General features: G+C 46.0%; 1 protein-coding gene across 5 annotated transcripts in view; it reads left to right on the top strand.

Moving 5' to 3' along the window:
* Positions 1 to 25591, top strand: part of LOC106584812 (transducin-like enhancer protein 3-B) — a 128291-nt gene that overhangs the window by 29525 nt on the left and 73175 nt on the right. For 3 of the 5 annotated variants that reach the window (XM_045706447.1, XM_045706448.1, XM_045706446.1), the window contains exons 6-7: positions 10153 to 10215; positions 11471 to 11575. In XM_045706447.1, the coding sequence (XP_045562403.1) occupies positions 10153 to 10215; positions 11471 to 11575 (168 nt within the window). The remainder of the gene's footprint in view (positions 1 to 10152; positions 10216 to 11470; positions 11576 to 25591) is intronic. The other 2 variants (XM_045706449.1, XM_045706450.1) reach the window with 1 other exon arrangement.

Genomic DNA, 25591 nt, shown 5'->3' with positions numbered 1-25591 from the left:
GTACACAGATCTGTCAATTACAGGCTGGTACTCAGATCTGTCAATTACAGGCTGGTACTCAGATCTGTCAATTACAGGCTGGTACTCAGATCTGTCAATTACAGGCTGGTACTCAGATCTGTCAATTACAGGCTGGTACTCAGATCTGTCAATTACAGGCTGGTACTCAGATCTGTCAAGCAGCATGTTTAGAGCATTCCAGGGTTCTCCCCTGGATTTCTAACAAGTGGTTGCTGCTGAGTTGTTTTTAAATTTTAATGTATTTTTATTTTTTTACATAGTGGCGTAACCACTCCACAAGGTGGCGCAGCGTCTCTTTTACATTCTTTGGGGAGAACCATGCCAAAACTAAAGGCAACAATGGACCCTGCTCTGTGTCGTGTCTTTGGCTATGCCGCATTAAGTGATATGACATGCTAACCTATAAAATGATTTCTCTGTAATTAATATTACCTGATTAAGCTAATCATGTAAATGTAATTAACTAGAAAGTCGGGGCACCACGGAAGAACGTTTATAGAGCCGTTATCTTCCGAATAAACTCTTAAAATACTTTGTAATATTTTACATCGATAGCAGTCAATATTAACCCTTGTCTTATTTTCAGTCTCATAATGAAAGTTGTAAATTCTTGGTTATCTTCACGAACCCTGGCTAACAAGTTGAATCAGCAATACAAAATTGGGTTTAATTATTTATTTACTAAATACCTAAACTAATCACACAGAATACAAATGATGTCATACAGAAAACGTCCTGGTGGACGGAACCTGTATGAAAGCTGGTTACACAAAGGAAAGGGGGTTGGGCTTGAATGAAAGAGCGGGAAGATTTAGGAACAAAGAAACAGCAGCTATGCTATCGTAAATACATTATCTTATGCATTCTAAATTACCGCCCATTTGTCCCCAAGGGTTGTGTCCCAAATGAATCCTAATCCTTACATAGTAAACTATATAGAGGGTCTGAGTCCCAAATGAATCCTATCTCTTTCTCTCTCTCTCTCTCCCCCCCAAGGGCTTTATTAGCAATGAAAGTGAAGTAGATAATAAACAAAAGTGAAATAAAAATGACAGAAGTTCCAAAAGAATAGACCTTTCAAATGTCATTACAGTGTTGTAACGATCTGCAAATACTTCAAGTACAAAAGGGAAAATAAACAAACATAAACATGGGTTGTATTTACGATGGTGTTTGTTCTTCACTGGTTGCCCTTTTCTTGTGGCAACAGGTCACACATCTTGCTGCTGTGAAATATGTCTCTCTAATATGGTCATACATTTGGCAGGAGGTTAGGAAGTGCAGCTCAGTTTCCACCTCATTTTGTGGGCAGTGTTGCACATAGCCTGTCTTCTCTTGAGAGCCAGTTCTGCCTACAGCGGCCTTTCTCAATAGCAAGGCTATGCTCACTGAGTCTGTACATAGTCAAAGCTTTCCTTCACTTTGGGTCAGTCACATTGGTCAGGTATTCTGCCACTGTGTACTCTCTATTTAGGGCGAAATAGCATTCTCCCTCTCAATCTCTTGTGCGTTCTCTCTTCTTTCTCTCTTTCTTTCTTTCTTTCTTTCTTTCTTTCTTTCTTTCTTTCTTTCTTTCTTTCTTTCTTTCTTTCTTTCTTTCTTTCTTTCTTTCTTTCTTTCTTTCTTTCTTTCTTTCTTTCTTTCTTTCTTTCTTTCTTTCTTTCTTTCTTTCTTTCTTTCTTTCTTTCTTTCTTTCTTTCTTTCTTTCTTTCTTTCTTTCTTTCTGTGTTATTAAATACCCAATTTACCGACTTCAGTTAAATTTCTTGAAAACCATTTAGTTTTTTTAGTGAGCCCAACGCACTGTTTCTCTAGAGAGAAATCAAGTCAGGAACTATGTGGGATGCTGGGCCGAAGGGAGTTGTAGTTTTTATTTTTAGCAAATATTCAACGTAGTTCATGGCAGAAACGTGGTAATTAACTACAATGACCATGATCCATTGTGACTTTTTTTTTCTGGCTTTGAGAGGTTTCACTAGCCCGAAATCTGTCCAAAATAAGCCCAATGTGTTTCTATGGTCTTAAGCTTGTCGCTTAACCTCTCTGGGCTAGGCGGGACAAATTCGTCCCACCTACGCAACAGCCAGTTGAATCCCGTGGCGCGATTTTCAAATACCTTAGAAATGCTATTACTTCAATTTCTCAAACATATGACTATTTTACAGCATTTTAAAGACAAGACTCTCGTTAACCTCTATGGGCTAGGTGGGACGCTAGCGTCCCCCCCGTGGTGCACTCCATCAACAGCAGGTGCATTTCAAGAGCGGCAAATTTGAAACCAAATAAATGTCAAAATTCAAATTTTTCTTACACCCTTTGAAAGATAAACATCTCCTTAATCTAACCACGTTGTCCGATTTCAAAAAGGTTTTACGGCGAAAGCATAAAGTTAGATTATGTTAGGAGAGTACATTGACAATAGCTGTGTGTAATGTTTTGTCAATTCAAAGACAGGGTCACCAAAACCATAAAACCAGCTAAAATGATGCACTAACCTTTTACAATCTCCATCAGATGACACTCCTAGGACATTATGTTAGACAATGCATGCATTTTTAGTTCTATCAAGTTCATATTTATATCCAAAAACAGCGTTTTACTATGGCATTGATGTTGAGGAAATCGTTTCCCTCCAATAACCGGCAGTCAAGTCAGCACCACAAATTAAATAATAAAAATTAGAAAACATTGGTAAAATATTATATTGTCATTTAAAGAATTATAGATTTACATCTCTTGAACGCAATCAACTTGCCAGATTTAAAAATAACCTTACTGGGAAATCACACTTTGCAATAATCTGAGCACTGCGCCCAGAAAAATACGCGTTGCGATACAGACTAGCCGCCATGTTGGGGAGATCTAAAATCGAAAATACTATGTAAATAATCCATTACCTTTGATTCTCTTCATCAGATGTCACTTCCAGGTATCACAGGTCCATAACGAATGTAGTTTTGTTCAAAAAAGCTCATCATTTATGTCCAAAAATCTCCGTCTTGTTAGCACATGATCTAAGCCCGCCGGACTTCACTTCATGAACGAGGGGAAAAAAATATATTTACGTTCGTTCAAACATGTCAAACGTTGTATAGCATAAATCATTAGGGCCTTTTTTAACCAGAACATGAATAATATTCAAGGTGGACGAATGCATTCTCTTTTATAACGTATTGGAACGAGGGTACCCAACATGAACTCGCGCCCAGAGTCTAATCGGCCATCACCGTTCCATGGCTCTTGTTCGGTCAGATCTCACAGTAAAAGACTCAAAACACTTTGTAAAGGCTGGTGACATCTAGTGGAAGCAATAGGAAGTGCCAAAATATTCCTCAGCCCCTGTGTTTTTCAATGGCATAGGTTTAAAGGTAATACAACACATCAGATATCCACTTCCTGTCAGAATCTGTCTCAGGGTTTTGCCTGCCAAATGAGTTCTGTTATACTCACAGACACCATTCAAACAGTTTTAGAAACTTTAGGGTGTTTTCTATCCATATATAATAAGTATATGCATATTCTAGTTACTGAGTAGGATTAGTAACCAGATTAAATCGGGTACGTTTTTTTATCCAGCCGTGAAAATACTGCCCCCTAGCCCCAACAGGTTAATCTAACCACACTGTCCGATTTCAAAAAGGCTTTACAACGAAAGCAAAACATTAGATTATGTCAGCAGAGTACCCAGCCAGAAATAATCAGTCACCCATTTTTCAAGCTAGCATATAATGTCACAAAAACCCAGAAGACAGCTAAATGCAGCACTAACCTTTGATGATCTTCATCAGATGACAATCCTAGGACATTGTTATACAATACATGCATGTTTTGTTCAATCAAGTTCATATTTATATCAAAAACCAGCTTTTTACATTAGCATGTGACGTTCAGAACTAGCATACCCCCCGCAAACTTCCGGGGAATTTACTCACGATAAACGTTCACAAAAAACATAACAATTATTTTAAGAATTATAGATACAGAACTCCTTTGTGCAATCGAGGTGTCCGATTTTAAAATAGCTTTTCGGTGAAAGCACATTTTGCAATATTCTCAGTAGATAGCCCAGCCATCACGGCTAGCCATTTAGACACCCACCAAGTTTACCCCTGACCAAAGTCAGATTTACTATTACAAAAGTTTGATTACCTTTGTTGTCTTCGTCAGAATGCACTCCCAGGACTGCTACTTCAATAACAAATGTTGGTTTGGTCCAAAAGAATCCATCGTTATATCCAAATAGCGGCGTTTTGTTCGTGCGTTCCAGACACTATCCGAAGTGTAAATAAGGGCCACGAGCATGGCGCAATTCGTGACAAAAAAAAATCGAAATATTCCATTACCGTACTTCGAAGCATGTCAACCGCTGTTTAAAATACATTTTTATGCCATTTTTCTCGTAAAAAAGCGGTAATATTCCGACCGGGAATCTCCGTTTAGGTAAACAGAGGAAAGAAAACAAAGCATTCGGTCGACGCGGGCACGCGCCTGAGTCTCACACTACTGTAACCAGCCACTACCCAAACGCGCTACTTTTTTTCAGCCAGAGCCTGCAAAGCCACGATTCAGCTTTTTGCCGCCTTCTGAGAGCCCATGGCAGCCGTAGGAAGTGTCACGTAACAGCAGAGATCCTTTGTAATGGATAGAGATGGCAAAGAAGGCCAAGAAATGGTCAGACAGGGTACTTCCTGTACAGAATCTTCTCAGGTTTTGACCTGCCATTTGAGTTCTGTTATACTCACAGACACCATTCAAACAGTTTTAGAAACTTTGGACTGTTTTCTATCCAAAGCCAATAATTATATGCATATTCTAGTTACTGGGCAGGAGTAGTAACCAGATTAAATCGGGTACGTTTTTTATCCAGCCGTGTCAATACTGCCCCCTAGCCCTAACAGGTTAACTTCCTGCTTTTGGGTCAGCGACTCACAAGGATACACTTTTACACCTGCTACATTAGATCAGATACACTCAGACCTCGTGAGAGTGGAATGTACACAACACAACAACGAGAGGTACAGATACACTTCCTGAATGTATATACCTTATCTATGTTGAAGAACTGGTAAAATGATTTAGTCAGACAGCTCTGTAGCATACTTAGGCAGGCCAGCCTAGCTAAATAGGATGCCTAAAGACAGTACGGTATGGATGAGAACAGAGATAACGTTGTGTGGCTGGCTAGCTAGATAAATAGGATGCCTAAAGACAGTACGGTATGGGGAGAACAGAGATAACGTTGTGTGGCTGGCTAGCTAGATAAATAGGATGCCTAAAGACTAGAGGTCGACCGATTATGATTTTTCAACACCGATGCCGATTATTGGAGGACCAAAAAAGCCGGTACCGATTAATCGGCCAATTTATTTTCAGCTTTTTTTTTTATGCTGCCACTTACAACAATACTGAATGAACACTTATTTTAACTTAATAAAATCAATTTAGCCTGAAATAAATAATGAAACATGTTCAATTTGGTTTAAATAATGCAAAACAAAGTGTTGGAGAAGAAAGTAAAAGTGCAATATGTGCCATGTAAGAAAGCTAATGTTTAAGTGCCTTGCTCAGAACATGAGAACATATGAAAGCTAGTGGTTCCTTTTAACATGAGTCTTCAATATTCCCAGGTAGGAAGTTTTAGGTTGTAGTTAGTATATTATTATAGGAATTATAGGACTATTTCTCTCTATACGATTTGTATTTCGAATACCTTTGACTATTGGATGGTCTTATAGGCACTTTAGTATTGCCAGTGTAACAGTATAGCTTCCGCCCCTCTCCTCGCTCCTACCTGGGCTCAAACCAGGAACACATCGACAACAGCCACCCTCGAAGCAGCGTTACCCATGCAGAGGAAGGAAAACAACCACTCCGAAGTCTCAGAGCGAGTGACGTTTGAAACGCTATTAGCGTGCACCCGGCTAACTAGCTAGCCATTTCACATCAGTTACACCAGCCTAATCTTGGGAGTTGATAGGCTTGAAGGGGTGGGTATAATTTGTGGAACGTTCCAACAGGAATCTGTTCCAAAAAACAAAGTAAAAGGTTGCCAACCAACAACGCATACAAAGTAGCAACGCATACAAACCTAGCTAACTAGTTGCCGAATAGGCATCAACTCACCACGTAGCTTATTCTTAATGTTTGTCCATAGGCAAACAGACATGTGAGGACAGACATTTTTCGGAATAAACGTGATGAGTGAAAAACGCAATGAAATAGACCACTCCCTACCCGGTATCTTATTCTGCCACTATACAACTTTGTATGCGTTGTTTTTTGGAAATCTTGTTATTTATAAATTTTTTCGAATAGATTCCTGTTGGAACGTTCCACAAATTATACCCACCCAGGTTGAAGATAACAACAGCGCAATGCTTGAAGTACAGCAAAGTGCTGTTTGAATGAATGCTTACGAGCATGCTGCTGCCTACCACCGCTCAGTCAGACTGCTCTATCAAATCATAGACTTAATTATAATATAATAAACACACAGAAATACGAGCCTTGGGTCATTAATATGGTCGAATCTGGAAACTATCATCTCGAAAACAAACGTTTTTTTCTTTCAGTGAAATACGGAACCGTTCCGTATTTTATCTAACGGGTGACTAAGTCTAAATATTCCTGTTAGGCATTGATGTTTATGGTTAGGTACATTGGTGCAACGACACTACTTTTTTCGCAAATGCGCTTATTAAATCAACACCCGTTTGTCGAAGTAGGCTGTGATTCAATGATAAATTAACAGGCACCGCATCGATCATATGCAACGCAGGACACGTTAGATAAACTAGTAATATCATCAACCATGTGTAGTTAACTAGTGATTATGTTAAGATTGATAGTTTTTTTATAAGTCTAATGCTAGCTAGCAACTTACCTTTTGCTTCTTGCTGCCCTCGCGTTACAGGTAGTCAGCCTGTTAATCCTTGTGGAGTGCAATGTAAGGCAGGTGGTTAGAGCGTTGGACTGGTAACCGAAGGTTGCAGAAACGAATCCCCCCTGAACAAGGCAGTTAACCCCCGTTTCTAGGCCGTCATTGTAAATAAGAATGTGTTCTTAATCTGACTTGCCTAGTTAAATAAATGTGTAAAAAAAATAAAATAATAATAATCGGCAAATCGGTGGCCAAAAATACCGATTTATTGATTGTTATGAAAACTTGAAATCGGCCCTAATTAATCGGCCATTCCGATTAATCGGTCGACCTCTACTAAAGACAGTACGGTATGGGGAGAACAGAGATAACGTTGTGTGGCTGGCTGACTGCTGAACGGAGATGAGATAACTTTAAAGGAATGAACATTTTATAAAGTCATCAAATAAAAATATGAATATTAAATAAGTAATATTGTATTATTTCATAGTCATTTCCTGTTCTATTGATGTCTTCCCAGTGTAGACTTGACAGAGACAATGGAATACAGTCAAATTGAATGTTCACCATTTCTGGCGTTTTCGATTTTCCATAAAAAAAATGTAACGTCATTATTTCATAATGTATTTTTCTTCAGTTGTTGAATGTCTGCTGTAACCAGCAGGCTAATGTAGGCCTATCCAATATAATTGAGGTGTAAGTTACACACCGTCTGCCTCTAAGCCTTTTGTTAATGTGCAGCCAGAGACCCAATCCCAGTCCAAATAGTTAGCCATGTGAATGTACCTGTATTGATCCACTCAGAGCAGAGCAGGGCCAGAGGGCTCTAAATGGATGACTGGATCGTTACAATGATTTAGTCCCTGATAGACAGGCCTGAGGCTGGTGGGGAGAGGCCATAAAGGCCTTAAGCTATGGGCCTTAGTCCCTGATAGACAGGCCTGAGGCTGGTGGGGAGAGGCCATAAAGGCCTTAAGCTATGGGCCTTAGTCCCTGATAGACAGGCCTGAGGCTGGTGGGGAGAGGCCATAAAGGCTTTAGGCAATGGGCCTTAGTCCCTGATAGACAGGCCTGAGGCTGGTGGGGAGAGGCCATAAAGGCTTTAGGCAATGGGCCTTAGTCCCAGATAAACAGGCCTGAGGCCACACTAAAACAGTGTGCATGTTTGAGATACTAGACTGTGCAGAATCAGTACATCTGCTAATCGCCTTGCATCCCAAATGACTACTCATTATTTAATACATATTACACAGTATCTCGCTATTGATTACAGAAAGGGTTGACTGCCGGAAAGGGTTGACTGCCGAAAAGGGTTGACCACCAGAAAGGGTTGATGCCAGACCTGTAGAATGGCTTGACCTGTATAAAGGGTTGATGCCAGACCTGTAGAATGGCTTGACCTGTAGAAAGGGTTGATGCCAGACCTGTAGAATGGCTTGACCTGTATAAAGGGTTGATGCCAGACCTGTAGAATGGCTTGACCTGTATAAAGGTTGATGCCAGACCTGTAGAATGGCTTGACCTGTAGAAAGGGTTGATGCCAGCCAGACCTGTAGAATGGCTTGACCTGTATAAAGGTTGATGCCAGACCTGTAGAATGGCTTGACCTGTAGAAAGGTTGATGCCAGACCTGTAGAATGGCTTGACCTGTAGAAAGGTTGATGCCAGCCAGACCTGTAGAATGGCTTGACCTGTAGAAAGGCTTGATGCCAGCCAGACCTGTAGAATGGCTTGACCTGTAGAAAGGTTGATGCCAGCCAGACCTGTAGAATGGCTTGACCTGTAGAAAGGTTGATGCCAGACCTATAGAATGGCTTGACCTGTAGAAAGGTTGATGCCAGCCAGACCTGTAGAATGGCTTGACCTGTAGAAAGGTTGATGCCAGACCTGTAGAATGGCTTGACCTGTAGAAAGGTTGATGCCAGCCAGACCTGTAGAATGGCTTGACCTGTAGAAAGGTTGATGCCAGACCTGTAGAATGGCTTGACCTGTAGAAAGGTTGATGCCAGCCAGACCTGTAGAATGGCTTGACCTGTAGAAAGGTTGATGCCAGACCTGTAGAATGGCTTGACCTGTAGAAAGGTTGATGCCAGCCAGACCTGTAGAATGGCTTGACCTGTATAAAGGTGTGATGCCAGACCTGTAGAATGGCTTGACCTGTAGAAAGGTTGATGCCAGCCAGACCTGTAGAATGGCTTGACCTGTAGAAAGGTTTGATGCCAGACCTGTAGAATGGCTTGACCTGTAGAAAGAATTGATGCCAGCCAGACCTTTATGGCCTGTCTCCAGACCCAGTTTGCTCTCTGATAAACCCTGATGTGTAATGATGTTCTGTGTCATTTGGTCAAACTATAAATGTAAATAGTGTGGTTAGTCAGTTAACAGACAGTTGACATGGTAGATGAAACAGTCAGGATAAGAGGAAGGAGTTCAACCACTTAGACTGAGAGACGAACCACCTGCCTCCTCGTTTTCCCCTCTTGTCTACAGTGGAGAGGAGAGGAGAGCACTCATTCATCATTTAGTCAGTCAGTCCAGCTGTTCTCACTGCTCCTCCATCCATCCACCCCCCTCTCTCTCCTCTCTCTCTCCACCCACCCTCTCTCCCCCCTCTCTCTCTCTCGCCCCCTCTCTCCCTCTCGCCCCCTCTCTCCCTTTCCCCCTCTCTCGCTTTCCCCCTCTCTCGCTCTCCCCCTCTCTCGCTCTCCCCCCTCTCTCGCTCTCCCCCCTCTCTCGCTCTCCCCCTCTCTCGCTCTCCCCTCTCTCTCTCCCCTCTCTCTCCCACCCCTCTCTCTCCCCCTCTCTCCTCTCTCTCCCCTCTCTCTCTCTCCCCTCTCCTTCTCTCTCCCCCTCTCTCTCTCGCTCCCTCTCCCCCCTCTCTCGCTCTCCCCCTCTCTCGCTCTCCCCCTCTCTCGCTCTCTCCTCTCTCTCGCTCTCTCCTCTCTCTCTCTCCCCCTCTCTCTCCCACCCCTCTCTCCCCCCTCTCTCTCTCCCACACCTCTCTCTCTCCCACCCCTCTCTCTCTCTCGCTCCCCTTATTTTTGTGTGTAACGTTTTAAATATCTCTCATGTCAATATCATGCGGTTTAGAGAGGATGTTGAGTCAAGCACTACCGCCCGCAGCAGTAATTGGCCATAATCACTGTAAACAGTAGCGTACCGACAGGGTTGAGTGAAGTCATTCTACTATCTATGTACTTTACAGCTTTCTAAATTGGAATTTCGTCCTCTTTTTTTTGTTTGTTTTTCAGACAGAGATAGCCAAGCGGCTCAACGCGATTCTAGCTCAAATTATGCCTTTCCTGTCACAAGAGGTGAGTGTTTTTAAAATGGCCTTTTGTGTTGTAATGTCACCCTGTGTGGAGTGTTGGAAGTTAGAGGTGACCACTTACAGCGAGTCATGGTGCATGTGTAGTCAAGCTGTAACTGTCATACTTTTTCAACAAGGTTAGATGCTTTTGAATAATTGCGTATGGCACTTGTCCCTAATTCAAGTTTATCCACTTGTGTGAATACAATTGTCTGTTTTCAAATTGTTCAAACACAATCCATCTTTGTCATCTAGAATGTGAATGTAAAGTATGTTATTGTGATTGTAAAAGTGTGTTATTGTGAATGTAAAAGTGTGTTACAGCCTTCCCTGTAGCTCAGTTGGTAGAGCATGGTGTTTGCAACACCAGGGTTGTGGGTTCGATTCCCACGGGGGGCCAGCACAGAAAAAAAAAAAAAAATGTATGAAATGGATGCATTCACTACTGTAAGTCGCTCTGGATAAGAGCGTCTGCGAAATTACTGAAATGTAAATGTACAATGTTATTGTGAATGTAAAGTGTGTTATTGTGAATGTAAAGTGTGTTATTGTGAATGTAAAGTGTGTTATTGTGAATGTAAAGTGTGTTATTGTGAATGTAAAGTGTGTTATTGTGAATGTAAAGTGTGTTATTGTGAATGTAAAAGTGTGTTATTGTGAATGTAAAAGTGTGTTATTGTGAATGTAAAAGTGTGTTATTGTGAATGTAAAAGTGTGAATGTAAAAGTGTGTTATTGTGAATGTAAAAGTGTGTTATTGTGAATGTAAAGTGTGTTATTGTGAATGTAAAGTGTGTTATTGTGAATGTAAAGTGTGTTATTGTGAATGTAAAAGTGTGTTATTGTGAATGTAAAGTGTGTTATTGTGAATGTAAAGTGTGTTATTGTGAATGTAAAGTGTGTTATTGTGAATGTAAAGTGTGTTATTGTGAATGTAAAGTGTGTTATTGTGAATGTAAAGTGTGTTATTGTGAATGTAAAGTGTGTTATTGTGAACGTAAAGTGTGTTATTGTGTGTGGGGAAGATGAGAGCCATGATTGGTCAACACTGTTGTCGTTGTTGTTTACAACTGTAGGGTTACAAAATTCTGTCAACTTTCCCAGGTTTATCCAGAAATCCCAGTTGGGAAAATGTCTGTAATGGGATGGGAGTAAGCATGACATTTTCAGTGAAAAAGCAGTGATTTTTTTACAACCCTACAGCTGTGTATATAAATGGAGTGTCCTAACCGTTGCCTCTCTGTGTTTCTCCCCTTACAGCACCAACAGCAGGTAGCCCAGGCAGTAGACAGAGCTAAACAGGTTACCATGACCGAGCTCAATGCCATCATCGGGGTACGTGGGCTTCCCAATCTGCCCCTCACCGTGTGTAAACCTTTTTTTTAAAATTAAACATCAGCTAGGCCAGGGACAAACCTGCATTAACGTGAACACTGTACTAACTACCCATTCTAATGTCTCTAGTCTAAAACTACCTGCGTCTAGCTGCTGGCCTTGCCTGGCAACAGTTACACTGACGAGCAGACACAGGACAGTGAATTACACATTTAATACAGAGCAATATGAATTACACATTATTACAGAGTAATGTTCATTACACATTATTACAGAGTAATATGAATTACACATTATTACAGAGTAATGTTCATTACACATTATTACAGAGTAATATGAATTACACATTATTACAGAGTAATGTTCATTACACATTATTACAGAGTAATGTTCATTACACATTATTACAGAGTAATGTTCATTACACATTATTACAGAGTAATGTTCATTACACATTATTACAGAGTAATGTTCATTACACATTATTACAGAGTAATGTTCATTACACATTATTACAGAGTAATGTTCATTACACATTATTACAGAGTAATATGAATTACACATTATTACAGAGTAATGTTCATTACACATTATTACAGAGTAATGTTCATTACACATTATTACAGAGTAATGTTCATTACACATTATTACAGAGTAATGTTCATTACACATTATTACAGAGTAATGTTCATTACACATTATTACAGAGTAATGTTCATTACACATTATTACAGAGTAATGTTCATTACACATTATTACAGAGTAATGTTCATTACACATTATTACAGAGTAATGTTCATTACACATTATTACAGAGTAATGTTCATTACACATTATTACAGAGTAATATGCATTACACATTATTACAGAGTAATGTTCATTACACATTATTACAGAGTAATGTTCATTACACATTATTACAGAGTAATGTTCATTACACATTATTACAGAGTAATGTTCATTACACATTATTACAGAGTAATATGAATTACACATTATTACAGAGTAATGTTCATTACACATTATTACAGAGTAATGTTCATTACACATTATTACAGAGTAATGTTCATTACACATTATTACAGAGTAATGTTCATTACACATTATTACAGAGTAATGTTCATTACACATTATTACAGAGTAATGTTCATTACACATTATTACAGAGTAATGTTCATTACACATTATTACAGAGTAATGTGCATTACACATTATTACAGAGTAATGTTCATTACACATTATTACAGAGTAATGTTCATTACACATTATTACAGAGTAATGTTCATTACACATTATTACAGAGTAATGTTCATTACACATTATTACAGAGTAATGTTCATTACACATTATTACAGAGTAATGTTCATTACACATTATTACAGAGTAATGTTCATTACACATTATTACAGAGTAATGTTCATTACACATTATTACAGAGTAATGTTCATTACACATTATTACAGAGTAATGTTCATTACACATTATTACAGAGTAATGTTCATTACACATTATTACAGAGTAATGTTCATTACACATTATTACAGAGTAATGTTCATTACACATTATTACAGAGTAATGTTCATTACACATTATTACAGAGTAATGTTCATTACACATTATTACAGAGTAATGTTCATTACACATTATTACAGAGTAATGTTCATTACACATTATTACAGAGTAATGTTCATTACACATTATTACAGAGTAATGTTCATTACACATTATTACAGAGTAATGTTCATTACACATTATTACAGAGTAATGTTCATTACACATTATTACAGAGTAATGTGCATTACACATTATTACAGAGTAATGTTCATTACACATTATTACAGAGTAATGTTCATTACACATTATTACAGAGTAATGTTCATTACACATTATTACAGAGTAATGTTCATTACACATTATTACAGAGTAATGTTCATTACACATTATTACAGAGTAATGTTCATTACACATTATTACAGAGTAATGTTCATTACACATTATTACAGAGTAATGTTCATTACACATTATTACAGAGTAATGTTCATTACACATTATTACAGAGTAATGTTCATTACACATTATTACAGAGTAATGTTCATTACACATTATTACAGAGTAATGTTCATTACACATTATTACAGAGTAATGTTCATTACACATTATTACAGAGTAATGTTCATTACACATTATTACAGAGTAATGTTCATTACACATTATTACAGAGTAATGTTCATTACACATTATTACAGAGTAATATGAATTACACATTATTACAGAGTAATGTTCATTACACATTATTACAGAGTAATGTTCATTACACATTATTACAGAGTAATATGAATTACACATTATTACAGAGTAATGTTCATTACACATTATTACAGAGTAATATGAATTACAAACATTTATTACAGAGTAATGTTCATTACACATTATTACAGAGTAATGTTCATTACACATTATTACAGAGTAATGTTCATTACACATTATTACAGAGTAATATGAATTACACATTATTACAGAGTAATGTTCATTACACATTATTACAGAGTAATGTTCATTACACATTTATTCATGTTAGTTCAGTCTCTACCTACTGCAGTTTAACCTGAGGTCATGGATTATTTTAGTGTGATTTGGTAAGGAGATGTTGTTATTGTGGTGAGGAGGTATCAGTACTGTAGTTTAACCTGAGGTCATGGATTATTTTAGTGTGATTTGGTAAGGAGATGTTGTTATTGTGGTGAGGAGGTATCAGTACTGTAGTTTAACCTGAGGTCATGGATTATTTTAGTGTGATTTGGTAAGGCGATGTTGTTATTGTGGTGAGGAGGTATCAGTACTGTAGTTTAACCTGAGGTCATGGATTATTTTAGTGTGATTTGGTAAGGCGATGTTGTTATTGTGGTGAGGAGGTATCAGTACTGTAGTTTAACCTGAGGTCATGGATTATTTTAGTGTGATTTGGTAAGGCGATGTTGTTATTGTGGTGAGGAGGTATCAGTACTGTAGTTTAACCTGAGGTCATGGATTATTTTAGTGTGATTTGGTAAGGCGATGTTGTTATTGTGGTGAGGAGGTATCAGTACTGTAGTTTAACCTGCGGTCATGGATTATTTTAGTGTGATTTGGTAAGGAGATGTTGTTATTGTGGTGAGGAGGTATCAGTACTGTAGTTTAACCTGAGGTCATGGATTATTTTAGTGTGATTTGGTAAGGAGATGTTGTTATTGTGGTGAGGAGGTATCAGTACTGTAGTTTAACCTGAGGTCATGGATTATTTTAGTGTGATTTGGTAAGGAGATGTTGTTATTGTGGTGAGGAGGTATCAGTACTGTAGTTTAACCTGCGGTATGTGCTGCAGTGCAGGGGATGGATGCTCAAGACAGGGCTGTCTGTTGGAGTAGCTGTTAGCTGCCTCTCTGCTGTCGGTTGTGTGTTTTATAAACTGTGCTATCCTCAAGACATTTTTGTGTGTGGCGGTACCGTTTTGTGTGTGTGGCGGTACCGTTTTGTGTGTGGGTGTAGATGTGAGGCGTGTAGCTAGCCTCTGAGGTAATCCTTCTGTGATTTTATAAATGAGTGGCGAGTCGTACGGCTAGCGGCTAGTCAGCCCTCCCCCCTCTATAGTCAGCCCCCCCCCCCTCTATAGTCAGCCCTCCCCCCTCTATAGTCAGCCCCCCTCTATAGTCAGCCCTCCCCCTCTATAGTCAGCCCCCCCCTCTATAGTCAGCCCCCCTCTATAGTCAGCCCCCCTCTCTATAGTCAGCCCCCCCCCTCTATAGTCAGCCCCCCTCTATAGTCAGCCCTCCCCCTCTATAGTCAGCCCCCCCTCTCTATAGTCAGCCCCTCCCCTCTATAGTCAGCCCTCCCCCTCTATAGTCAGCCCCCCCTCTATAGTCAGCCCTCCCCCTCTATAGTCAGCCCCCCTCTATAGTCAGCCCCCCCTCTATAGTCAGCCCCCTTCTCTATAGTCAGCCCCCTCTATAGTCAGCCCCCGCTCTATAGTCAGCCCCCCTCTCTATAGTCAGCCCCCCTCTATAGTCAGCCCCCCTCTCTATAGTCAGCCCCCCTCTATAGTCAGCCCCCCTCTCTATAGTCAGCCCCCCCCCTCTATAGTCAGCCCCTCCCCTCTATAGTCAGCCCCCCCTCTATAGTCAGCCCCTCCCCTCTATAGTCAGCCCCCCCCCTCTATAGTCAGCCCTCCCCTCTATAGTCAGCCCTCCCCTCTATAGTCAGCCCCCCCTCTATAGTCAGCCCTCCCCCCTCTATAGTCAGCCCCTCCCCTCTATAGTCAGCCCCCCCTCTATAGTCAGCCCCTCCCCCTCTATAGTCAGCCCCTCCCCCTCTATAGTCAGCCCCTCCCCCTCTATAGTCAGCCCCCCCCTCTATAGTCAGCCCCTCCCCCTCTATAGTCAGCCCCCCCCTCTATAGTCAGCCCCCCCCTCTATAGTCAGCCCCTCCCCTCTATAGTCAGCCCCCCTCTATAGTCAGCCCCTCCCCTCTATAGTCAGCCCTCCCCTCTATAGTCAGCCCCCCCCTCTATAGTCAGCCCTCCCCCTCTATAGTCAGCCCCCCCTCTATAGTCAGCCCCCCCTCTATAGTCAGCCCCCCCTCTATAGTCAGCCCCCCCTCTATAGTCAGCCCCCTCTATAGTCAGCCCCCCTCTATAGTCAGCCCCCCCTCTATAGTCAGCCCTCCCTCTATAGTCAGCCCCCCCTCTATAGTCAGCCCCCCTCTATAGTCAGCCCCCCTCTATAGTCAGCCCCCCTCTATAGTCAGCCCCCCCTCTATAGTCAGCCCCCCCCTCTATAGTCAGCCCCCCCCTCTATAGTCAGCCCCCCCTCTATAGTCAGCCCCCCTCTATAGTCAGCCCCCCCTCTATAGTCAGCCCCCCCTCTATAGTCAGCCCCCCCTCTATAGTCAGCCCCCCCTCTAGTCAGCCCCCCCTCTATAGTCAGCCCCCCCTCTATAGTCAGCCCCCCCTCTATAGTCAGCCCCCCCTCTATAGTCAGCCCCCCTCTATAGTCAGCCCCCCCTCTATAGTCAGCCCCCCTCTATAGTCAGCCCCCCCCTCTATAGTCAGCCCCCCCTCTATAGTCAGCCCCCCCTCTATAGTCAGCCCCCCCTCTATAGTCAGCCCCCCCCCTCTATAGTCAGCCCCCCTCTATAGTCAGCCCCCCCCTCTATAGTCAGCCCCCCCTCTATAGTCAGCCCCCCCCTCTATAGTCAGCCCCCCCTCTATAGTCAGCCCCCCCTCTATAGTCAGCCCCCCCTCTATAGTCAGCCCCCCCTCTATAGTCAGCCCCCCCTCTATAGTCAGCCCCCTCTATAGTCAGCCCCCCCTCTATAGTCAGCCCCCCCTCTATAGTCAGCCCCCCTCTATAGTCAGCCCCCCCTCTATAGTCAGCCCCCCTCTATAGTCAGCCCCCCCTCTATAGTCAGCCCCCCCTCTATAGTCAGCCCCCCTCTATAGTCAGCCCCCCCTCTATAGTCAGCCCCCCCTCTATAGTCAGCCCCCCTCTATAGTCAGCCCCCCCTCTATAGTCAGCCCCCCCTCTATAGTCAGCCCCCCTCTATAGTCAGCCCTCCCCTCTATAGTCAGCCCCCCTCTATAGTCAGCCCCCCCCTCTATAGTCAGCCCCCCCCTCTATAGTCAGCCCCCCCTCTATAGTCAGCCCCCCTCTATAGTCAGCCCCCCCTCTATAGTCAGCCCCCCCTCTATAGTCAGCCCCCCCTCTATAGTCAGCCCTCCCCTCTATAGTCAGCCCTCCCCTCTATAGTCAGCCCCCCCTCTATAGTCAGCCCCCCTCTATAGTCAGCCCCCCCCTCTATAGTCAGCCCCCCCCTCTATAGTCAGCCCCCCCTCTATAGTCAGCCCCCCCTCTATAGTCAGCCCCCCCCTCTATAGTCAGCCCCCCCTCTATAGTCAGCCCCCCCCCCTCTATAGTCAGCCCCCCCTCTATAGTCAGCCCCCCCCCTCTATAGTCAGCCCCCCTCTATAGTCAGCCCCCCCCTCTATAGTCAGCCCCTCCCCTCTATAGTCAGCCCCCCCCTCTATAGTCAGCCCCCCTCTATAGTCAGCCCTCCCCCTCTATAGTCAGCCCCCCCTCTATAGTCAGCCCCCCCTCTATAGTCAGCCCCCCCTCTATAGTCAGCCCCCCCTCTATAGTCAGCCCCCCCTCTATAGTCAGCCCCCCCTCTATAGTCAGCCCCTCCCCTCTATAGTCAGCCCCCCCTCTATAGTCAGCCCCCCTCTATAGTCAGCCCCCCCTCTATCGTCAGCCCCCCCCTCGTCAGCCCCCCCTCTATAGTCAGCCCCCCCTCTATAGTCAGCCCCCCCTCTATAGTCAGCCCCCCCCTCTATAGTCAGCCCCCCCTCTATAGTCAGCCCCCCCTCTATAGTCAGCCCCTCCCCTCTATCGTCAGCCCCCCTCTATAGTCAGCCCCCCCTCTATCGTCAGCCCCCCTCTATAGTCAGCCCCTCTCTCTATAGTCAGCCCCCCTCTATAGTCAGCCCCCCTCTATCGTCAGCCCCCCTCTATCGTCAGCCCCCCCTCTATAGTCAGCCCCCCTCTATAGTCTGCCCTCCCCCTCTATAGTCAGCCCCTCCCCCTCTATAGTCAGCCCCCCTCTATAGTCAGCCCCCCTCTATAGTCAGCCCCCCCTCTATAGTCAGCCCCCTCTCTATAGTCAGCCCCCCCTCTATAGTCAGCGCCCCCTCTATAGTCAGCCCCCTCTATAGTCAGCCCCCCCTCTATAGTCAGCCCCCCTCTATAGTCAGCCCCCCCTCTATAGTCAGCCCCCCCTCTATAGTCAGCCCCTCCCCTCTATAGTCAGCCCCTCCCCTCTATAGTCAGCCCCCCCTCTATAGTCAGCGCCCCCCTCTATAGTCAGCCCTCCCCCCTCTATAGTCAGCCCTCCCCCTCTATAGTCAGCCCCCCCTCTATAGTCAGCCCTCCCTCTATAGTCAGCCCCCCCTCTATAGTCAGCCCCCCCTCTATAGTCAGCCCCCCCTCTATAGTCAGCCCCCCCTCTATAGTCAGCCCCCTCTATAGTCAGCCCCCCCCTCTAGTCAGCCCCCCCTCTATAGTCAGCCCCCCTCTATAGTCAGCCCCCCCTCTATAGTCAGCCCTCCCTCTATAGTCAGCCCCCCCTCTATAGTCAGCCCCCCCTCTATAGTCAGCCCCCCTCTATAGTCAGCCCCCCCCTCTATAGTCAGCCCCCCCTCTATAGTCAGCCCTCCCTCTATAGTCAGCCCCCCCTCTATAGTCAGCCCCCCTCTATAGTCAGTCCCCCCTCTATAGTCAGTCCTCCCTCTATAGTCAGCCCTCCCCCCTCTATATTCAGCCCCCCCTCTATAGTCAGCCCTCCCCCCTCTATAGTCAGCCCCCCCTCTATATTCAGCCCCCCCCTCTATAGTCAGTCCTCCCTCTATAGTCAGCCCTCCCCCCTCTATATTCAGCCCCCCCTCTATAGTCAGCCCCCCTCTCTATAGTCAGCCCCCCCCTCTATATTCAGCCCCCCCTCTATAGTCAGCCCCCCCTCTATAGTCAGCCCCCCTCTATATTCAGCCCCCCCCTCTATAGTCAGCCCCCCCTCTATATTCAGCCCCCCCCTCTATAGTCAGCCCCCCCTCTATAGTCAGCCCCCCCCCCTCTATAGTCAGCCCCCCCTCTATAGTCAGCCCCCCTCTCTATAGTCAGCCCCCCCTCTATAGTCAGCCCCCCCCTCTATAGTCAGCCCCCTCTCTATAGTCAGCCCCCCCTCTATAGTCAGCCCTCCCCCCTCTATAGTCAGCCCCCCCCTCTATAGTCAGCCCCTCCCCCCCTCTATAGTCAGCCCTCCCCCTCTATAGTCAGCCCCCCCTCTATAGTCAGTCCCCCCTCTATAGTCAGCCCCCCCTCTATAGTCAGCCCCCCCCTCTATAGTCAGCCCTCCCCCTCTATAGTCAGCCCCTCCCCTCTATAGTCAGCCCCCCCTCTATAGTCAGCCCCCCCTCTATAGTCAGCCCCCCCTCTATAGTCAGCCCCTCCCCTCTATAGTCAGCCCCTCCCCTCTATAGTCAGCCCCTCCCCTCTATAGTCAGCCCCTCCCCCTCTATAGTCAGCCCTCCCCCCTCTATAGTCAGCCCTCCCCTCTATAGTCAGCCCCCCCTCTATAGTCAGCCCCCCTCTATAGTCAGCCCCCCCTCTATAGTCAGCCCCCTCTATAGTCAGCCCTCCCCTCTATAGTCAGCCCCTCCCCCTCTATAGTCAGCCCTCCCCCTCTATAGTCAGCCCTCCCCCTCTATAGTCAGCCCCTCCCCCTCTATAGTCAGCCCTCCCCTCTATAGTCAGCCCCCTCTATAGTCAGCCCCCCCTCTATAGTCAGCCCCCCTCTATAGTCAGCCCCCCCCTCTATAGTCAGCCCCCCTCTATAGTCAGCCCCTCCCCCTCTATAGTCAGCCCTCCCCCCTCTATAGTCAGCCCCCCCCTCTATAGTCAGCCCTCCCCCTCTATAGTCAGCCCCCTCTATAGTCAGCCCCTCCCCTCTATAGTCAGCCCCCCCTCTATAGTCAGCCCCTCCCCTCTATAGTCAGCCCCTCCCCTCTATAGTCAGCCCCCCCTCTATAGTCAGCCCCCCCTCTATAGTCAGCCCCCCCCTCTATAGTCAGCCCCCCCCTCTATAGTCAGCCCTCCCCCTCTATAGTCAGCCCTCCCCCTCTATAGTCAGCCCCTCCCCCTCTATAGTCAGCCCCTCCCCTCTATAGTCAGCCCCCCCTCTATAGTCAGCCCCCCTCTATAGTCAGCCCCTCCCCCCTCTATAGTCAGCCCTCCCCCTCTATAGTCAGCCCCTCCCCTCTATAGTCAGCCCCCCCCTCTATAGTCAGCCCCCCCTCTATAGTCAGCCCCTCCCCCCTCTATAGTCAGCCCTCCCCCTCTATAGTCAGCCCCCCCTCTATAGTCAGCCCCCCTCTATAGTCAGCCCCCCCTCTATAGTCAGCCCTCCCCTCTATAGTCAGCCCCCCCCTCTATAGTCAGCCCCCCCTCTATAGTCAGCCCCCCCTCTATAGTCAGCCCCTCCCCCCTCTATAGTCAGCCCTCCCCTCTATAGTCAGCCCTCCCCTCTATAGTCAGCCCCCCCTCTATAGTCAGCCCCCCCTCTATAGTCAGCCCCCCCTCTATAGTCAGCCCTCCCCCCTCTATAGTCAGCCCCCCCTCTATAGTCAGCCCCCCCTCTATAGTCAGCCCCCCCTCTATAGTCAGCCCCTCCCCCCTCTATAGTCAGCCCTCCCCCCTCTATAGTCAGCCCCTCCCCCCCTATAGTCAGCCCCCCCTCTATAGTCAGCCCCCCTCTATAGTCAGCCCCCTCTATAGTCAGCCCCTCCCCCTCTATAGTCAGCCCTCCCCCTCTATAGTCAGCCCTCCCCCTCTATAGTCAGCCCCTCCCCCTCTATAGTCAGCCCTCCCCTCTATAGTCAGCCCCCCCTCTATAGTCAGCCCCTCCCCCTCTATAGTCAGCCCCCCCTCTATAGTCAGCCCTCCCTCTATAGTCAGCCCCTCCCCCCTCTATAGTCAGCCCCTCCCCCTCTATAGTCAGCCCCCCCCTCTATAGTCAGCCCCCCCCCTCTATAGTCAGCCCCCCCTCTATAGTCAGCCCCCCTCTATAGTCAGCCCCCCCTCTATAGTCAGCCCCCCCTCTATAGTCAGCCCTCCCCCTCTATAGTCAGCCCTCCCCTCTATAGTCAGCCCCCCTCTATAGTCAGCCCCCCTCTATAGTCAGCCCCCCCCCCTCTATAGTCAGCCCTCCCCTCTATAGTCAGCCCTCCCCTCTATAGTCAGCCCCCCTCTATAGTCAGCCCCCCCCTCTATAGTCAGCCCCCCCCTCTATAGTCAGCCCCCCCCTCTATAGTCAGCCCCCCTCTATAGTCAGCCCCCCCTCTATAGTCAGCCCTCCCCCCTCTATAGTCAGCCCTCCCCCCTCTATAGTCAGCCCTCCCCCACTATAGTCAGCCCCCCTCTATAGTCAGCCCCCCCCTCTATAGTCAGCCCCCCTCTATAGTCAGCCCCTCCCCCTCTATAGTCAGCCCTCCCCCCTCTATAGTCAGCCCTCCCCCTCTATAGTCAGCCCCTCCCCCCTCTATAGTCAGCCCCTCCCCTCTATAGTCAGCCCCCCCTCTATAGTCAGCCCCTCCCCCTCTATAGTCAGCCCCCCCCTCTATAGTCAGCCCTCCCCTCTATAGTCAGCCCCTCCCCCCTCTATAGTCAGCCCCTCCCCCTCTATAGTCAGCCCCCCTCTATAGTCAGCCCCTCCCCCCTCTATAGTCAGCCCCCCCTCTAAGTCAGCCCCCCCTCTATAGTCAGCCCCTCCCCCTCTATAGTCAGCCCCCCCCTCTATAGTCAGCCCCTCCCTCTATAGTCAGCCCTCCCTCTATAGTCAGCCCTCCCCTCTATAGTCAGCCCCCCTCTATAGTCAGCCCCCCCTCTATAGTCAGCCCCTCCCCCTCTATAGTCAGCCCCCCCTCTATAGTCAGCCCCCTCTCTATAGTCAGCCCCCCCCTCTATAGTCAGCCCCCCCTCTATAGTCAGCCCCCCCTCTATAGTCAGCCCCCCCTCTATAGTCAGCCCCCTCTCTATAGTCAGCCCCCCCTCTATCGTCAGCCCCCTCTCTATAGTCAGCCCTCCCCCTCTATAGTCAGCCCTCCCCTCTATAGTCAGCCCTCCCCCCTCTATAGTCAGCCCTCCCCCCTCTATAGTCAGCCCTCCCCCCTCTATAGTCAGCCCTCCCCCTCTATAGTCAGCCCCCCCCCCTCTCTGCTTTCCTGGTTTAATTGGCTATGGTTTTAATAAGGATCCTCAGCTCATCCCTCATTGGCTCACAGCTGACCTGGATAGGATATTAGTTAGTACTGATGCTGGTGGGAATTACAGGCAGGGTGTGAGAAACAACAGAAGACTGTCAGTTCTGCCTCTCGCCTAGTGCTGGAGCCGCAGGAGGCCTGACACAGCGAACACACTCAGCCAGCCAGCTTACAACACAGTTTACCGTATGTACTGTGTACCGGAGTATTTGGAAAAAGCCACGGAGCTGGTGAGTCTGTGGGGAGCTGGTGAGTCTGTGGGGAGCTGGTGAGTCTGTGTGGAGCTGGTGAGTCTGTGGGGAGCTGGTGAGTCTGTGGGGAGCTGGTGAGTCTGTGGGGAGCTGGTGAGTCTGTGGGGAGCTGGTGGGGAGCTGGTGAGTCTGTGGGGAGCTGGTGAGTCTGTGGGGAGCTGGTGGGGAGCTGGGGAGCTGCTGGTGAGTCTGTGGGGAGCTGGTGAGTCTGTGGGGAGCTGGTGAGTCTGTAGGGAGCTGGTGGGGAGCTGGTGAGTCTGTGGGGAGCTGGTGGGGAGCTGGGGAGCTGCTGGTGAGTCTGTGGGGAGCTGGTGAGTCTGTGGGGAGCTGGTGAGTCTGTAGGGAGCTGGTGGGGAGCTGGTGAGTCTGTGGGGAGCTGGTGGGGAGCTGGTCTGTACATCAGTGAGTCTCTGTTGTGTAGGTCCAAAGGGCTTCTTAACAGCTTCTACCCCCAAGTCATAAGACTGCTGAACGATTTATCAAATGGCCTCCAAGACTATTTACGTTGACCCCCCCCGCACTATTGACTCTGTACCGGTACCCCCCTGTATATAGCCTCCACATTGACTCTGTACCGGTACCCCCTGTATATAGCCTCCACATTGACTCTGTACCGGTACCCCCTGTATATAGCGTCCACATTGACTCTGTACCGGTACCCCCTGTATATAGCCTCCACATTGACTTTGTACTGGTACCCCCTGTATATAGCCTCCACATTGACTCTGTACCGGTACCCCCTGTATATAGCCTCCACATTGACTCTGTACCGGTACCCCCCCTGTATATAGCCGCCACAGTGACTCTGTACCGGTACCCCCTGTATATAGCCTCCACATTGACTCTGTACTGGTACCCCCCTGTATATAGCCTCCACATTGACTCTGTACCGGTACCCCCTGTATATAGCCTCCACATTGACTCTGTACCGGTACCCCCTGTATATAGCCTCCACATTGACTCTGTACCGGTACCCCCTGTATATAGCCTCCACATTGACTCTGTACCGGTACCTCCTGTATATAGGAGGTACCGGTATACCTCCTGTATATAGGAGGTACCCCCCTGTATATAGCCTCCACATTGACTCTGTACCGGTACCCCCTGTATTCAGCGTTCAGTTGATCTCTGTGTCGTTCGGGGTTGGTTGGTTGTAAGTGGGGGAAGTGTAGTGCTGTTTGTGACTACTACCTGTACCCCTTGTATTAATAATTATTAATAATAATAGCATTAATAATTCATGTCACAACGGCTGTGTAGTCGACGCCAGCAGCTTCATGCATATTGTACAGCAAGCAAGGTGTGGTGAGAGAGCGCGTGGGTGGTGAGAGAGCGCGTGGGTGGTGAGGGAGCGCGTGGGTGGTGCGGGAGCGCGTGGGTGGTGCGGGAGAGTGCCAACCAAGTACCATGAAGGAGAGAAACCAGACGTCTATAGAACTAATATCTGATCTCTTATTGGTGGAGAGGAACTGAGCTGTAGTACTAATATCTGATCTGTTATTGGTGGAGAGAAACAAGCCATCTATAGAACTAATATCTGATCTCTTATTGGTGGAGAGGAACTGAGCTGTAGTACTAATATCTGATCTGTTATTGGTGGAGAGAAACAAGCCATCTATAGAACTAATATCTGATCTCTTATTGGTGGAGAGGAACTGAGCTGTAGTACTAATATCTGATCTCTTATTGGTGGAGAGGAACTGAGCTGTAGTACTAATATCTGATCTCTTATTGGTGGAGAGGAACTGAGCTGTAGTACTAATATCTGATCTCTTATTGGTGGAGAGGAAGCGAGCTCTAGGACTGACATCTGATCTCTTATTGGTGGAGAGGAAGTGAGCTGTAGTACTAATATCTGATCTCTTATTGGTGGAGAGGAACTGAGCTCTAGGACTAATATCTGATCTGTTATTGGTGGAGAGGAAGTGAGCTGTCCTGAGTGGAGGGTGAAGGCTGGTTATGGGATGCATTTAAGAAATCTTAATACCATGTATTTTTTGTAGGTGTTTTGACTGATTTCATGTCAACGCCAATATGGCAAAACTTATCAAGACAATTGCTCATTGTGCAAATGTTTTCTATCAACATTTGGAGACAAAATATAGTTTTACATGTCAACAATCTAAGCCAACTTTGCCCCTTAGTTACGCAGGCGTCTGTATTGTTGCTAAACAACCAAACCCGTCTGTGGTCGTTCGCATTTTTAATTGAGTAACAAACCGGTGTCTGTTTTGACCTGAGAGTAGCCTTTGCCTTCCTCAGGATGATGGCAGCTCGTTAGTGTCAGTCATGTTTGGTGAGCTGTACTTAGGCTAACCTACCCTCTGAGTACCCCAGCCTCCATGACTTATGATGAAGCTATGAAAATACATATTATAGTATTTACTTGGACAAGAGTTAATGCTGTAGACTATGTATCAGGTTTGTTTATCTACAGAATGCTTAATGCTTTTGTTATTATTCTCCAAGACAACAGTATAAGGTTCCTAGTAGGTCTAAAGTTCTTCTCCCTATAAACAAGTAAAAAAAAAAAAGAATAATAATCAAAATAATACCACAAATGATCTGTATTTCTATTGAGGCTTGTAAAAGAGATGGGGAGAGAGACAACACATACTGCCATTAAAGTCTTTAACCTCCCTGGGCTAGGTGGGACGCTTGCGTGGGACGACTCTCGTTAATCTAACCACGTTGTCCGATTTCAAAAAGGCTTTACAGCGAAAGCAAAACATTAGATTATGTCAGGAGAGTACCCTGCCAAAAATAATCACACAGCCATTTTCAAAGCAAGCATATATGTCACAAAAACCAAAACCACAGCTAAATGCAGCACTAACTTTTGATGAGCTTCATCAGATGACACTCCTAGGACATTGTTATACAATACATGCATGTTTTGTTCAATCAAGTTCATATTTATATCAAAAACCAGCTTTTTACATTAGCATGTGATGT

Source organism: Salmo salar, chromosome ssa23 (genome assembly GCF_905237065.1).
Source record: "Salmo salar chromosome ssa23, Ssal_v3.1, whole genome shotgun sequence".
In the NCBI taxonomy this organism is placed as follows: domain Eukaryota; kingdom Metazoa; phylum Chordata; class Actinopteri; order Salmoniformes; family Salmonidae; genus Salmo; species Salmo salar.
The sequence above is the reverse complement of the archived record's forward strand: the minus strand, read 5'-3'. Positions and strand labels throughout refer to the sequence as shown.